At 33.2% G+C, this 17,500-nt stretch overlaps 1 protein-coding gene across 7 annotated transcripts in view; it reads left to right on the top strand.

Moving 5' to 3' along the window:
- Nucleotides 1–17,500, top strand: part of LOC136832667 (cell adhesion molecule Dscam2-like) — a 787,908-nt gene that overhangs the window by 521,959 nt on the left and 248,449 nt on the right. For all 7 annotated transcript variants that reach the window (XM_067093969.1, XM_067093965.1, XM_067093968.1 and 4 more), the window contains exon 9: nt 976–1,092. In XM_067093969.1, the coding sequence (XP_066950070.1) occupies nt 976–1,092 (117 nt within the window). The remainder of the gene's footprint in view (nt 1–975; nt 1,093–17,500) is intronic.

The raw sequence follows: 17,500 nt of genomic DNA, 5'->3' as shown, positions 1-17,500 counted from the left end.
CTTTATCTTTTTTCTTCTTTTACAAATTAACAAAAGCAAGAAAAATGATTCTGGATTTTCAATTTTCAAGTTACGAGACATTACTAATTTGTTTATTTCTTGACGAAATCAAACATAAACACTTTTACAACAAAGGAAGGTGAATTAACAAAATCAAAAACAGTGACTCCTGGAATTCGGAATGTTCAAGTTACGAGAAATCACTGAACTATTTATTTCTTGACAAAGTTAGTATCCTGATATCGATACAAAACATTGTTTAGCAAAGAAAACTTCCTTTTACAATAAACAAAGCTAAATTTTTAAAAAAAGCAAAAACAATGACTTCTGGAGTTCTGAACTTTCAAATTCAACGAGAAATTACAAAACGAGATCAATTTGTTTCGGAACTTTAAATTTTTTCCCGTTGGTAAATTTAGTAACGATAAACTTCCTTTTGCAATAAACAAAACTAAACTAACGAAAGCAAAACCAATGACTTCTGGGATTCTGAACATTCAAATTAACGTGAAATATTATTATTAATATCTTTATTATTACTGTGATTATTATAATTATTATTATTGAGTCTTGCTTTTTTCAATTTTCGTATTCAGCCTTCTGGACATGACTTCTGTAACCACCTAAGCTGGAAATTAATTGTATGCAATCGGTTTTTTTTAATTGTTATAATTTTTAATATTTTTTTTACTATTATTCTCCGTATTAGTACTGTAATTATCGTTATTGTGAATACTATTTTTTCTACTTCTACAGCAACTGTGTGGATATTGCCGATTATGATTTTTATATTTGTTATTTCATGTATCTAGATTGTGTGTATTGTATTTGTATATTCCATGTGTATGGCCCTGAGCTGAAATAAAGGACATTATTATTATTATTATTATTATTATTATTATTATTATTATTATTATTATTATTATTATTATTATTATTATGAACTGTTTTTTTCTCTCTCTTCTCTATACCAAGATGGCGGGTCGACATTGGAGGTCCGGGGCGTCGGTAGGTCAGATGCCGGAATGTACCAGTGCTTTGTTCGAGGAGGTCAGGACACAGTCCAGGATGCTGCAGAGTTGAGGCTGGGTGGTGAGTATTTTTTGTGTGAGGGTTTTTTTTTTTTTTTTTTTTTGTGTGTGTGTTTTTTGTGTGTGGTTTTTTTGTGTATTGTTTTTCTATCAGGATTAGCAAGGGTTGTTTTAATTGTGTCTGCCTATCTGTATGTCTGTCTGTCTAGTTATCTTATATTATATATATATATATATATATATATATATATATATATATATATATATATATATATATATATATATATATATATATATATATATATATATATATATATATACACACACACAATATAATTTATATATATATATATGACCTAATTGTCTTTATATATGCAATATAATATTATATAAATCTATATATATTATATATGTAAGCATTGTGTATATACTTTATATAATTTATATATATTTATATATATATATATATTATACATTTGCCAATTTAATTTTACAGTGAACTTTATCCATTTGCCATTTAATTTTACAGTGAATGTCATCGGAACAATATTTTTTCCTGTTATTGTTTCAATATTTTCGAAATAAAATTATATTCATTTCTGCACGTACGTCGGTTTGTTAGTGGCATCCAAGTCAAGCAAACTTTTCTTTTTTTATTTTTTTATTTTTTATCATTATCAAATGCCAAGATCAAGACTTCGCTTGTGTAAATATTTGCGACATTTGTAATAAAATTTTACGAGATGCTAATCAGTCTAGACGAATTTATTTCCAGTAGCTTTAATTAACTTCTTTCTTTTTAGAATAAGGTTCATGTCTTATATTCATTTAAATTAGATTTATTATCTTGTGACTCTCACGATGTTCATAATGGTTAGTGGCTCCAGAGAAAAAAAATATAATGGTCAGCGTACAACTCTGCTTCTTATCGCTACAAAAAAGGCTCATCGTCAGGATAATCAGCACCATGCGCCTATTTCGTGTAAGCATTCTGCTCTCGTAGTCTGTAGCAGTTTTTAAAATTTCATCTCCTCCATCTTTTCCGCATATCTGAGATGCAATATTAATACTTGTCATCACCTTTAACCTTCTATTCTCTCCACATGACCGAACAAAACGACTGTGAGGACATCGACATTTCAAACATAGAATAAAATAATAATAACTAATCTCAAAATGGAAGAAGCAAGTAGAAGAAATAAACAGTTTAATGTTCATAAATCATTTTATGAATATTATATTCGTGCTAATTCAATATGTTTATTTTATGCGAGATTGACTTAGCCACTTATTGTTCTTCCGGGCGCATAAATATTCACAGAATTATTAGATTACTATTTTTTGGTTTTGAGGAGAGAAAGGTGAAAATAGTTTCTGGTCCGAGAGGGAGAGAATAGAATTAAAATTGAGGAACTGTGATTTATGCGAGACTCCATATTTTTCCAAAAGTTTATTCGAATACTTGAATTTTGGGGAAAATTCTCACGTTTTTCCCTTTGCGAATTCCGTAGTGTGCGTTCTTGCTGTTGTAAGGATATGTATGTGAAGGCGGATGTGAATAAAAACACTGTAACTTATTAAAAAACAGTTTTGTGAAAGGAAAGTATGAAAACACTGTAACTTATTAAAAAAAAGTTTTGTGGAAGGAAAGTATAAAAAAACCACTGCAACTTATTAAAAACCAGTTTTGTGGAAAGAAAGTAAGTATAAAAACACTGTAACTAATTATAAAACAGTTTTATGGACGGAAAGTGTAAAAACACTGTAACTTATTAAAAAAAAAGTTTTGTGGAAGAAAAGTATAAAAACACTGTATCTTATTAAAAACAATTTTGTGGAAGGAAAGTATAAAAACACTGTAACTTATTTAAAAAACAGTTTTGTGGAAGGAAAGTTTAAAAACACTAAATTATTAAAAAAAACAATTTTGTGGAAAGAATGAAAGGAAACACTGTAACTTACTGAAAAACAGTTTTGTGGAAGGAAAGCAATGCTGGTTATTTAACTCGAGTCCTGCCATGGAATGCTCAATCTCCTACCGAGTCGAGAAGCCCTACTTAGGATCTCACAATTGATCCTTCTAATCCTTCTCTCTATGTATCTTCTTAATTAGGCTTCAGTTTTTCCATCTATGCCTTTTCTTCGTCCTTTCTAGATTTAACGTCTTTATTTTGCTTACATTATAAGGCAGCTTTTTATGAATAATTACAGTTATATTCTCATAGTTTTAAGTTAGCGACGTGTTAAGGAATGCTCGTCACCTGACCTGACCTGACCTGACATAATCTAGGAGTCAAAGGGGCAGTGTAATTCCTTAATGAAGAGTACCCAGATAATATTTAAAATGGCCCAGATTTCATGGACATAAGGTATATAACTTTGGGAGCAAAAGAACACACCCACTAAAATAAAAAATGTTGTTTCATGACTTAAATCACTAACAGAAACATTGTGTAAAATACTTCCACAGTTTTATAGTTAACTGGGCACATTAATTCACCAGAAAATTTAAAGGAATTTTTCATAGCTTATTAGAATTTCCCAATAACCCAGTAACAGTTTTTTTTATGGAACTGTTACTTAAGTTCATAATCTCTTAGACTTTCAAGTCTGTGATCTATAATTTATTCAAACTGAATCATTGAAGGATTAGCTGTTGATCTTTTAAATATCAAAATGATATTTTTATATATATTTCTTTTTCACCTGCTATTGAAGGTATGAGGCCTAGTACTAAATGAAGACGGGCTGAATCTGCAGTATTTATAATAGATAACAATAACTTGTATGGTTATAGTTATTTAAAAGTCGTAAGTTTGCAACAGACGAGGAAACTATTTTGTAAATTTCAACATACTGCTCTTCAGTTATCTAAACTTGACGATATCCATTCACAAATTTGACACTGATCGTCCATCATGAATTTCCCTTTATTGGCCGAAAAAAAAAAAAAAATTTTCTGGATCATATAACCTGGCGGAAAAAAATTGCCTTATTGAATCATATGACAAGCATCATTTTGAGATCTGAAAGCTCCATAACTTTCCAAGTCTTTGAGAAATTTTTTTCTTCCCTGCACCTCCTGCCCTAAGCCAATTCTTTGATATTACGAAGAAATTATTCATTTTTCTCATCATATCCCGAATTTGTATCTCAGGCTTCCCGAAATCTGAAAGTGGGTTGTCTCCAGATAATACCAGCCCGCGCGTGTGGTAATTTTGATAATGACGCGAGAGAATACGAATTTGGCTTTCTTTACGAGGTGAGAGAGAGAGAGAGAGAGAGAGAGAGAGAGAGAGAGAGAGAGTGACGTCCCCAGTGACGTCTGGTGCTCCCGTTTACATCTAAGGAACCGCTTGGGGAATAGGGGTGCTTTTTAGGTAATTTGATGGCGTGTTGCTTTTAAACAAATATGTAAGGCTGATTTTTAATATGGTTTATTTTAGGGTTTGATGTAATAATAATAATAATAATAATAATAATAATAATAATAATAATAATAATAATAATAATAATAATAATAATAATGATATTATCCTTTAAAAAAAATTATGTGTGAATTTATACTGTGGTTTCATTATGGGGTTTGATTTAGAGACAATAATAATAATAATAATAATAATAATAATAATAATAATAATAATAATAATAATAATAATAGGGAAGAGACCTTCTCTGAGGGCAGTAGCGTTGAAAATTATAGCTGTTTCTACGATAATTAATTTGTATAGATTCTTTATTCGTCTTACAATCTTCTTTTCAACAGCAAGTACAGAAAAGACTCTATATAAATTGAATGCGTGGAAACTATAATAATAATAATAATAATAATAATAATAATAATAATAATAATAATAATAATAATAATAATAATAATAATAATAATAATAATAATGCCGTGAATTATTTTATATACTTGCGAGAAGTTTATGAAAAACTATTTAAACTTTGTAATGAAATTCCTTAGTTTAAGTTTAAATAATTTTCAAATAATTTTTAAACTGTTTAATGAAATTCCTTGGTGTAAGTTTAAATCGTTACCAAATAATTTTTAAACTTTCCAATGAAATTCCGTAGCGTTTTTGTTCCCTTGTAAATTATTTCAAAGTGAACCTTCCCCCGAAGAAAATTTATTTGATATTTGCCTCTTTACGGAAAATCCATATCGATTGATTCCTCGATAAAGCCGCGAGAGAATTAGGCTCCATCCGAACTTCCTTTCACGCCCTATGCCCCAATTATCTCTCTCCATTGCTCCTTTTCAAGCGAAGGCGTGTCCTTTGTCCCGTCTTTCTGTTCCTTAAAGGATGCCGTCCGTCCGTTCAGTGTCTTTTGAGAGATCTTTATAGATCTTTATAGAAAATGGCGACCGGGGCATCTGTTTTCGTTATTTTCTATGTTTTGAAGGTCCATTGACTCCAGAATGCATTTACATACCCAATTCTCGGCTAATGGGACGGAAGAATGGAAAAGATGGAACGGGGGCAGCGATGCTGATGCTTCCCTCTGCAGAAATGCCGGGTTTTGGTCGTCAGCTGCAGTGTGTAAGCCGTGTGGACTCTCTTCTCTCTCTCTCTCTCTCTCTCTCTCTCTCTCTCTCTCTCTCCTCTCCCCGAACCATGATTGTTTTATTATTAAATCAGGCTGTTATTCTATAACCAAATTTTTACCTGTTTAATCTCTCTCTCTCTCTCTCTCTCTCTCTCTCTCTCTCTCTCTCTCTCTCTCTCTCAAACCATGTTTGTTTTATTATTAAAAGAGGCTGTTATTCTATAACCAAATTTTTACTTGTTTATTTACTCTCTCTCTCTCTCTCTCTCTCTCTCTCTCTCTCTCTCTCTCTCTCTCTCTCCAACGATAATTGTTTTATTATTAAAACAGGCTATAACCAAATTTTTACCTGTTTAATTTCTCTCTCTCTCTCTCTCTCTCTCTCTCTCTCTCTCTCTCTCTCTCTCTCTCTCTCTCTCTCTCTGTATAAACTTTAATTGTTCTGTTATCGTATCAAGCTATAACTTGTAAGCAAATTTTGACATGTTTAATATCTCTCTCTCTCTCTCTCTCTCTCTCTCTCTCTCTCTCTCTCTCTCTCTATAAACCATAGTTCTTCTGTCATTGTATTAAGCTTTTATCCTGTAACCGAATTTTGACATGTTAGTCTCTCTCTCTCTCTCTCTCTCTCTCTCTCTCTCTCTCAGCCATAATTGTTATGATTGTATCAAGCTCTTATTCTGTAACCACATTCTAACATTTTTATCTCTCTCTAAACCATAATTATTTTAGTATTCAAAGCGGCTTTGTCTCTATAACCAAAGTTTGTCCTGTTTACTCTCTCTCTCTCTCTCTCTCTCTCTCTCTCTCTCTCTCTCTCTCTCTCTCTAACCTTCTTACACACCTCCACCGTTTTCCCACTTGATGCCCTTGATGGAATTTTCATTATAATGTGAATACATTATATATTCATTTCATTATATACATTTCATTATAAAGAAAGAACAGTTTTGAATTCTCTCTACTCCAGTTGTCTTAGAAAAAGAACGTTAACTTTATTAATTGCACAGTTGTTTTGTACATCGATACAATTAATAACAGGACCTCATTGAAACTGGATGGTATCTAGCGGAGATATTTATTCAGGAAAAGTTACAAGCTTTCTGGGACTAACAGTCCTCATTCTACGGATACCAGACGGTGAGGACAGTTAGTCCTGGAAATCTTGTAGCATTTCCTGTATAAATATCTCCGCTAGATACCATCCTGTTTCATTGAGGTCCTGTTATTAACAAGAACATAAATGTTGTACTGTAAGTCCTGGGGTTAATTTGATTTTTTTCTCCATTTGGTTAAATTTTCAGTTGAAACTAACCTGCTTAAAACCACATAAAATAGTAATTTTTTTGGTTAACTAAATGTATTGTGTAAAAAAAAGACATTTTTGAATTCTATTCCAATGGTTATAGAAAGAGAATTATGCCTAAGTCCAGTGATTAAATATTTCTTTTATTAATTGTTAAAGTGTAAAGTGAAACCAAACAGGTTGAAATCATATAGGGTTTATTATTATTATTATTATTATTATTATTATTATTATTATTATTATTATTATTATTATTATTATTATTATTATTATTATTATTATTATATTATTATTTTTAAGAAGAAGATAACCCCATATTAGTACGGAACAAGCCTACAGGGGCCATTGACTTGAATCAAGCTTCCAAAGAATACGGTGTTCATTTGAAAGAAGTAACGGAAGGTAATTGGCAATACAATCAGAAGAGATTAGTTATTAGAAAAGAAAAAAAGATAAATTAGAAATATAATAGAAAAACAGCTAAAAATATAAATAAATTATTACAATACAAGGCTAATTGTTACATGGATATGTCCGTCATACAGTGGATGTCTCACAATATAATTATGAATATTTATCATTATTTTATTGATTTTAGAAATGTGAGAGATCATTTATTAGAAAAGGAAAAGATAATTGAAAAAAATTAATAAATAAACAGATATAAGGATAAGCAAATTATTAAAATAACAAGGTGAACTGTTAAGTGGATATGTCGTTTCATGCGTTGGATTTCATATATATATATATATATATATATATATATATATATATATATATATATATATATATATATATATATGCATATATATATATATGTATATAAATATGTATATATGTGTATGTATATATATATTATAATTATTATTATTATTTTATTTTATTTTTAGAAATGTGATTCGCGGCGTCAGATGACTCGTGTGATCCAGGCAGCCCGTCGACCGATATAAAATTTTTATTGTATTTTATTTTTTTTTTTTTACGTTTGAAATATGAACATAGAAATGTAGATTGCAATTTAAGAGTGATATATAGAGAGCGGAACGCGAAAGTGACGGCCTCATAAATTGTCAACCGGGAAAAAAATTTAAAAAAAAGTAGTGTTGGTTTTTGGGGTGAGGACGTGGATATGTGGGGGGGGGAAGACAATGGGAAGGGGGGATGTTGGGGGTGTGGGTTGGGTGGGGAGGAGGAAGGACAATGGTTAGGGGTAGGAGGAATATTAGGGTGGGGGTGCAAGGATGTCAATGGTAAGGTAAGAGGAGGAGGGAATATTGGGGAGAGGACAGTGGGAAGGGGAGAAGGAACATTGGGTGGGTGGGGGAGGACAATGATGAGGGGAAGGGATATTGGAGTAGGAATGGGAGGAGGACAATAGTTAAGGAAGGGGGAATATTTGAGAGGACAATAGTCAGGGGAGGGGAATATTGGGGTGGGTCGAGAGGCAGGAGAATATTGGAGTGGGGGTAGGAGAAGGACAATGGTAAGGGGAGAGGAAATATTATGGTGGGTAGGGGGAGAACAGTGATAAGGGGAGGGGGAGGGAAGAGTTGCCAGAAGAAGTCATATTACTATTTATTGATTTATACATAAACACATTATATTATTGTTTGCCCTTTATGCCCAATGTCTCAAAATCTTTATTATATGTTGTATAGTTTTTTTTAGATATATGTTCCTGACAGTTATATTTAGTAAAAAAACACCTCGAAGATTGATGAGTATTCGTCTTAAATGTTTTTTGCAATAAAAACTGCTCTTCAGTGTCAGAGGAAAATGTCTTTTTTAGGAGAAAGGGGCGTTTTACATATATATTAGTTTGAAGGAGTAATTACTTATACTCCTGAGGTTCATTTGTTTGTTTATTTTTTCTTTGGGGCGGGGGGATGAATAGGTTTCGTTTAAGAGGGGGCGTGTATTTGTGTAAGCTAAATTTTTGGGTGACTTGCGTTTACATATATAATATATATATATAATATATATATATAAATATATATATATATATATATATATATATAAAAGACAAAATCCACGAAGGAAGGAGAAACAATGGAGTGCTGCAAAGGCCTTTCGACTTATAGTCCTTTACTTACTCTTTAAGTAAAGGGCTATAAGTCGAAAGGCCTGCAGCACTCCATTGTTCCTCTTTCTTTCGTGGATTTTGTCTTTATTTATACATTCATCACGTTCCATACTTTCGTGATTCAGTTATACATTCATTATATATATATATATATATATATATATATATATATATATATATATATATATATATATATATATATATATATCTCAAATAAACACACAAAAACATATCTCATTGCCCTACATGCATGTATCTAGCATGTGTTCCTGGTGGACAAAAACAAAATACCCACACTTACGTAGGACACTGTAAGGAAGAGATGCGAAAAAAACGATTTATCCCCCCAACCCCCTCTCCCCGGGATCAAATAGCTGCGTCCCTCAGGGGCAAATGGGATACGTTTATTTTTCCTTATTTCTGGCAAACCAACTTTATTGCTTCCTTGGGCTTAACTTTCTTGTCACGAATGTCATCAAGGGGACGAGTAAATTGTATTACTCTACTTCCCACCTAATACAGAATTTCTCTCTCTCTCTCTCTCTCTCTCTCTCTCTCTCTCTCTCTCTCTCTCTCTCTCTCTCTCTCTCTCTCATTGTTATTTTTTTTATGTTGACCTTACTAGAGCCTTGTCAATTTAATTTACTTTCTCTTCTGGTCCTTTGTGACATATATATATATATATATATATATATATATATATATATATATATATATATATATATATATATATATATATATATATATATATATATATATATATATATATATATACAGTATACACACACACATATATATATATATATAAAGTTGGTTAAAATCTAACTTTTGGTTTTTGGACGTGACCGACCCTTTCTGTCACAAAAGACACGTCAGTAATTATCGCATACATATCACAAACAGATTGAATACAAGTCGCCGACCGTAAATGGAGATCGAACCTTTTGTAAATGCTAGATAATCGTATGAATCGCTGGTTAGGACTACCAATAACCTGACTTATATCCATTAAGTCGGTGACATGTCTGTAACTTGTTTATGATGTGTGTGCGGTAAGTTGCCTACACGTGTTTATGACATGTTTAAGTGCAGTGTGGACACAATCTAATGGTATGTATTATTTATATTATGATTCTATGCTTTGGTTTTATTGGGTTGACAAGTAAGTCTGCAAAATATTATCTGATTCGAAAGAAGGTATAGGGAAACCATCCCAATATTTTCCTTTACATATTATTCATCCTACTCCCATCACATAAACCTGTTTTTTATGGTTCTGGATTGGGCAACAACGATCCATGGGACATTCCCTTTAAGTATACCTTAGTTTATCCAGACCACTGGACTGATTAACAGCTCTCCTAGGGCTGGCCCGAATGATTAGATTTATTTTACGTGGCTAAGAACCATTTGGTTACCTAGCAACGGGACCTACAGCTTATTGTGGAATCCGAACCACATTATAACGAGAAATGAATTTCTATCACCAGAAATAAATTCCTCTTATTCTGCATTGGCCGGTCGGAAATTCTAACTCGCGGCCGGCAGAGTGCTAGCTGAGAATGGAACCCACTCATCCAACGAGGAACTGGGAGATTCCCTTGGCAAGCAAGCTCTGTTGAACTGTGTTGCAGTGTCCGTGCAGTGTATCATTTATGTATCAGATTTACATATTCATTCCACATCAAACACATGAATTTGCATGTCATAGTTCTGGATGGGGTCCCCACAATGTGCAGAAATCACCAAAAATCAACAAAATTCAACAAAATTGCGTGGGACATTCCTTAGGCAAGAGAGCGAGCTTTGTTGAACTGTAGCACAGTTCGTGCTGTGCATCATTTATGTATCATATTTACATATTCATCCCGCGTCAAACACCTGAATTTGTATGTTGTGGTTCTGGACGGGGTCCCCACATTGTGCAAAAATTTTTAAAAAATCAACAAAATTGGATGAGACATTCCCTTTGCAAGCGAGCTTACCTGTGTAGCAGTGTTCGTGCAATGGATCACTTATAAATCAGATTTACTTATTCATCCCGCATCAGACACATGAATTTGCACGTGATAGTTCTGAATGGGGTCTCCACAGTGTGCAAAAATCAACAAAACTGCCTGGGACATTCCCTGGCTAAGTGAGTGAGCTGTGTTGATCTGTGTTGCAGTGTATCATTTATGTATCACATTTCCATATTCATCCCGCATCAAACACATGAATTTGCGTGTTATGATTCTGGATGGGGCCCCAAAGTGTACAAAAATCACCAAAAACTCTCTGTAGCAACAGCCGACCACGGAACATTCCCTCTGCAACCGATCTGTGTTGATCTGTGTTGCAACCCCCGTGCATTGTATCATTTATGTATCAGTTGACAATAGACGTTTGTCGACGTTGTCTGTTTCTCGCACAGACATCGGGGGATGAGTTAAGCTTCCTGAATGCTGCCGCTGTCAGCAGTATGATCAGCGACAGTTCCCCATCGGCGAGAGGGAGAGGGAGAGAGGCCCTTTTCAGCCACAAACCCGTTAGCGACCTGTCAGCTCGGTCGCTTGTTTGATCGACAAATTGCGGGTCGTTCGACCACAGTCCATTTCACAATGTGTTGGGGAGGCGTGGGGGCCTTCCTTGCTAGGGATGGGGGAGGGGGTTTAGGGATGGGGAGGGGGAAGGGAAAGGTTAGCAAAGAGCCAGTTGACAGGATCTATCTTTACGTGTTGGGGGGGAAAGAGGGGGGAGAGAGAGATAGTTAAAATTTGTTTACAGAATGATAGATTTTTACAATAAAAGAACAAGTAAGGTTAATAGAGAGAGAGAGAGAGAGATATAAGATTTGGTTGCAGAATAATAGCTTGTTACGATAAGAGAATGAATATGACTTTTGGAGAGAGAGAGAGAGAGATAAAAAAATTAAACGTGGTTACAGACTAATAACATGTTACAATAAAAGAACAATATGGTTTTAGAGAGAGAGAGAGAGAGAGAGAGAGAGAGAGAGAGAGAGAGAGAGGAGAATCCCACCATGTGTATGGAGGGAACGCCGAGCAAATAAATACGCATATAAAGTATAAGTGATAAGAATAGCCCACTCACTTATGACATGGCGCATGCGCACGTACTCAGAGAGATTTGGTGTTGTGGAAAAACTCAGTTTCTTTATATATTAACGTCATCTTGCGCAAGAAACGTCTGACACATTTTTCTTTTCATTTTTATCAATTCTTAAAATTTTTCGTTATATCCTTACAATTTTTATGCGTTGCTGAAATTCATAAACTTTCATGTTTCATATAATGAAATATTTTTTTCACCCGTGCATCATGTGTACATATATACATGTGCTTAATTGTATTCATAATGCATATGTGTATTTTAATGTATACGAACGCTTACACATAATTGTAAAAAGTTGATTATTACTCTTTATTTTATCTTCTATATAATTTTTTTATTTTTGTGGTGAGTTACTTTCTGAATTTATATAGGATCAAAAACAAAATATTTTGATATTTTCTGTCTTAATGGGATTTCTTCAGAAACACAACACCAGAAAAACAAAATATATATATATATATATATATATATATATATATATATATATATATATATATATATATATATATATATACACACATGTTTTTTATCTTATGGGAATTCATATGTGACGTAACAAGGAGAACAGAATATACATATATATATATATATATATATATATATATATATATATATATATATATATATATATATATATATATATATATATATATATATATATATATATATATATACGCACACATAAAAAGGGCGTATACGCACACCGTTAGCCTGCGCCATCCAAGAGTATCTTATATCTTTTTCCTTTATATATATTTTCGTCAGTCCTCGAGGGAAATAAAGCCATTGGAACCAAGAATGTTGGGAGGTGCTGTGGCCTCCTCCCCCTACTGGAGAAGTCTGATGGCAAAGTAATAGTCTCTTCTTTCCGTCAGTCTGTCTGTCTATCAAGCTGTCAGTCTGTCTGTCAGACTTTCAGTCTTTCTCTCTGACTGTCCGTCATTCTGTCTGTCAGGAGTAAACCCGTTTCTCTGTCCGTCAGTCTGTCCTTCAGCCAAACTTTCCATCAGTCTGTCTGTGTCTTTCTGTCTTTCCGTCCGTCAGTCTGTCTGTCTGCCAAGCTGTCAGTCTGTCTCTCTGTCTGTCAGGCTGTCAGTCTGTCTGTCAGCCTGTCTGTCAGGCTTTCAATCTGTCTCTCTGTCCGTCAGTGTGTTTGTCAGAGTCAGGCTGTCTTTCAGTCTGTCTGTCTTTCCGTCAGTCTGTCCATCTGTCAGTCTCTACCTCTATCTGTCAGGATCTTGTTCCACAGAAACTTTTACTTTGCTCCTAATGGGTTGCTCCTACCGGACATAGATAGCAACATATTTCAGGGTGAAGACTCCGAAGATGAGGGAAAAATTTTACTGGGAGAGAGAGAGAGAGAGAGAGAGAGAGAGAGAGAGAGAGAGAGCCTGATATCCCATTAATTGGAGCACGCAACCACTCACTCGTCTTTCTCTTTAGGTAACGAGGCAGACCCATAGCATGGAATCCCCTGAGACTGAAAACATGAGGAAAAAGAGTGGCAGAATCTCTCTCTCTCTCTCTCTCTCTCTCTCTCTCTCTCTCTCTCTCTCTCTCTCTCTCTTTTAAGATGAGACAGTTGAATATGTTCAGATATCCTTGACATTCTGAGATAAATATGAAATATCCATCTTTATTCATGAAAAACAGATTATATAACAATATATAAAACCATATTAGCAGTGATTTTTACTAAGGACGTATATTAGGAATTTCTGAGAAATGGAATAGATGTAGAAATATATTAAAAATATACACACACGGGATTATTTATACCCTAAGGCAGTTCTTTTCAATTACCAAACTCAGTTATTATTATTATTATCATTATTATTATTACTATTATTATTATTATATTATTATTATTATTATTATTATTATTATTATATATTCGGTATTTCAATTCTGGTCCTCAGTTTTTGTGTGTAACGTTTTTATTTTTGTATATTTGTGGTAATTTAAATATTCATTTTTGTAATAAGTTTTATTGTTGTTTATTCTTAATAATTCAAATATTCATATTTCTAGAGACATTTCATTTTTGTGTATTTGTGATTATTAAATATTAATTTCTCTAGCAGTAAGGGACACAATATGAAACCAACCCGTTTTTGTAATTGAACTTTTTTTTCACGAATTAAAAATATTTTGTTCATGAATTAAAAATACTTAAATCTAGCACTAATACCTCCCCCTTACTTTTATAGGTTTCCAAGCCAATTTATCTCGTACAGACACTTGTAATTGCTATAGTAAATTCTTCGCCCTTTATGGCGAGTGATATTGTTTACATCGACTAAAAAAAAAGCGAAACAGTGTTACCACCTAACATATACCATCCAGTTCGACGTCAGGTACCCAATATTCACTGGGTCAAATTTATGGAGGAGGTCGAGTGATTGGCATCAGTTTCGGCCGTATCGTGGTGGGCCGTTGCAAAGGGTTGAAAGTTATTGGTTGCTATAGAGAGATGTAGGAAGAAGTAGCGTCAGTTGAATTAAGTTGAAAATTTACGTAGAAACAAAAATGTATAGGTAGAGTTAATTCTGCTTGATTTTTATAACTGTTGTGAGTTGAATTAAGTTGAAAAGTTACGTAAATGCAAAAATGTACAGATACAGTTCATTTTGCGTGATTTTTATTTTCTGTAAAGAAAAGTATTGTGCCGGCTTTGTCTGTCCGTCCGCACTTTATTCTGTCCACCCTCAGATCTTACAAACTACTGAGGCTAGAGGGCTGCAAATTGCTAAGTTGATCATCCACCCTCCAATCATCAAACATAGCAAATTGCAGCCTTCTAGCCTCAGTAGTTTTGATTTAATTTAAGGTTAAAATTTGACGTAATGGTGCGTCTGGCAACGACATAGGACAGGTCACCACCGGGCGGTGGTTAAAGTTTGATCTATTTTCGGTGGCCTTGATTATACGCTGTAGCGGCTGTACAGAAAACTTTACTTGTTAAAATTGGTGTCATTTGAATTAAGTTGTAAAGTTACGTAGATACAAAAATGTAAAGGACAGTTACTGTTGTTTCATTTTTAAAACTGAAGGTATGTTAAGTTTCTCTCCTCAATATTTGATGTTGCTGGTTTAGAAAAAGATATTATTGATCATAATGGTTAAAACTGACAGTATGTTAAGTGATTCTAGTTAATATATGATGTCATTGTTTTGGAAATGATATTAGTGATAAAATATATTAACGGTTAATTTCAGTTGGTTTTTATGTTATAAACTGACATTAGGTCAAGTTATTCTGGTTAATATTTAATGTTATTTAGACATAATATTGATGATCAAATTAATTACTAGTTCATTTTAGTTGAGTTTTATGTTATAGAGCAAAACTGACATTAGGTCAAGTTGTTAAGTTACTCGTGTTAATATTTTTTTAACTGTTTCAGAAATGATACTGATGGGTTAAAATTAGTTAACAAAGGTAAATTAGAGCAGTTTTAAACACTATCTTATAAGTTCATCCAAGTTGTCAGTCTAATTTAGATATTAATATGTTTTTTATTAATCTGTTCCTCTCTGATCAGTAAAGACCTGCAGATCAATAACTTTACCACAGTCTGGAGAGAGAGAGAGAGAGAGAGAGAGAGAGAGAGAGATTTAAAGTGAGTTTAACTACGAGTCTTAAGTGAATCCTAAATTGCCATATTAAAGTTCTATTATGAGAGAGAGAGAGAGAGAGAATAAAATTTAACTACGGGTCTTGAGTGAATCCTGAAGTTTCTTTATTGGTCACATCTTGAGATATATATTATATATATATATATATATATATATATATATATATATATATATATATATATATATATATATATATAGAGAGAGAGAGAGAGAGAGAGAGAGAGAGAGAGAGAGAGAGAGAGAGAGAGAGAGAGAGTCTTAAGTGAAACCTAAATTGCCAAATTAATGTGCCCAGTTAACTATTATAAGTTCCAGGACATTTGTACAGACACACAAACTCAACACACACACACACAAATAACGTCACACTCGGCGTGGCCTCATCTCCCAAAACTTTGTAGTAGCTTGCCATAACCTGCAACTTCTCATTTTGCGAAAGTTGGAGAATACCGAGGTTATTGCAGATCTGCGCTTTGCATGCGGAAAGAAGCATATAGTTTGCCCTGCTCTAACTTCTTTCGGGGGCGTGGAAGGGGGTAATAAGACATGCCCATGGGCGTGTTTGTATTAGTTTAATGTAATTGGTAAAGAAGAACTTTTCGAGTTATTGTCTGAGTTTTGGAATTTTATTTCCAAGAGGTGCTTACGCCTTTTGAGGTTCTGTGTGGTAAACTCTTGTATAAAATTCGTAGTATTGAACTGGAATACAGAATTTAGGTCAAAGGCCAAGCGGAGGGGCCTGTGAGGTCATTCAGCGCCAAAGATAACGTTGAAACGATTACTAGGAGAGGGTAAAAGAAAAAAAAAAAAAATATTATATATATATATATATATATATATATATATATATATATATATAAATCATATATATTATATGTAGAAATACACACACTTGTATATACGAGTACATACATACATACATATATATATATATATATATATATATATATATATATATATATATATATATATATATATATATATATATATATATATATATATATATATATATATATATATATATATATATATATATATATATATATATATATATATATATATATATATATATACTGTATATATATAATTGTGCATAAATAAATATTTATAAATTTGTATGGGAATGTATATAGAAAATCTTTTATTGTAAACATATTACATAGAACGGAACCTCAAAATAGACGTTACAACCCCCTTGCCACAATAAAATCAGTATTAAAAATTCCACAAAAATAACGCTGATTCAGCACATGACAATAGGGGAAACATTTCCGATCGTCGTTGACGAAGAAGCCGCCATGTTTCCCAAACTTTCCTTTGATCCGCCGACGACGAATGTCTGCTCTGCTGCTTGTCAAGCAAGTTGTTTAATCGGGATACTTTTTGCCTCTTTCTCCTCCTCCTCTTATTCTCTTCTTCTCTCCCCTTTTTCCTTTTGTTTCTCTTCGAATTAGAAACTTGGGCGAGACGGACGAGGGCGTCTAATCAACTTTGTAAGTGAATTTGGCAAAGAAGTCGGAAGAAGAAGAAGAAGAAGAAGAAAAAACTTGCCCTTCGAATTAAATCTCCGATTCGGCGGAGCGGAATTCTCCTTCGATTGATGTTAACTCCGGGGCAGAAAGTCACGAATCCGCTAACTCTCTCTCTCTCTCTCTCTCTCTCTCTCTCTCTCTCTCTCTCTCTCTCTCTAACTTGCCCCTTGTTCATTTGCGTGTGTTGCACGGTCTTATTTATACATTAAGGATATATATATATATGTGTGTGTGTGTGTGTGAG

Source organism: Macrobrachium rosenbergii, chromosome 50, assembly GCF_040412425.1.
Source record: "Macrobrachium rosenbergii isolate ZJJX-2024 chromosome 50, ASM4041242v1, whole genome shotgun sequence".
NCBI classification, from domain to species: Eukaryota; Metazoa; Arthropoda; class Malacostraca; order Decapoda; family Palaemonidae; genus Macrobrachium; species Macrobrachium rosenbergii.
This window is presented reverse-complemented; position numbering and strand designations above follow the sequence as displayed.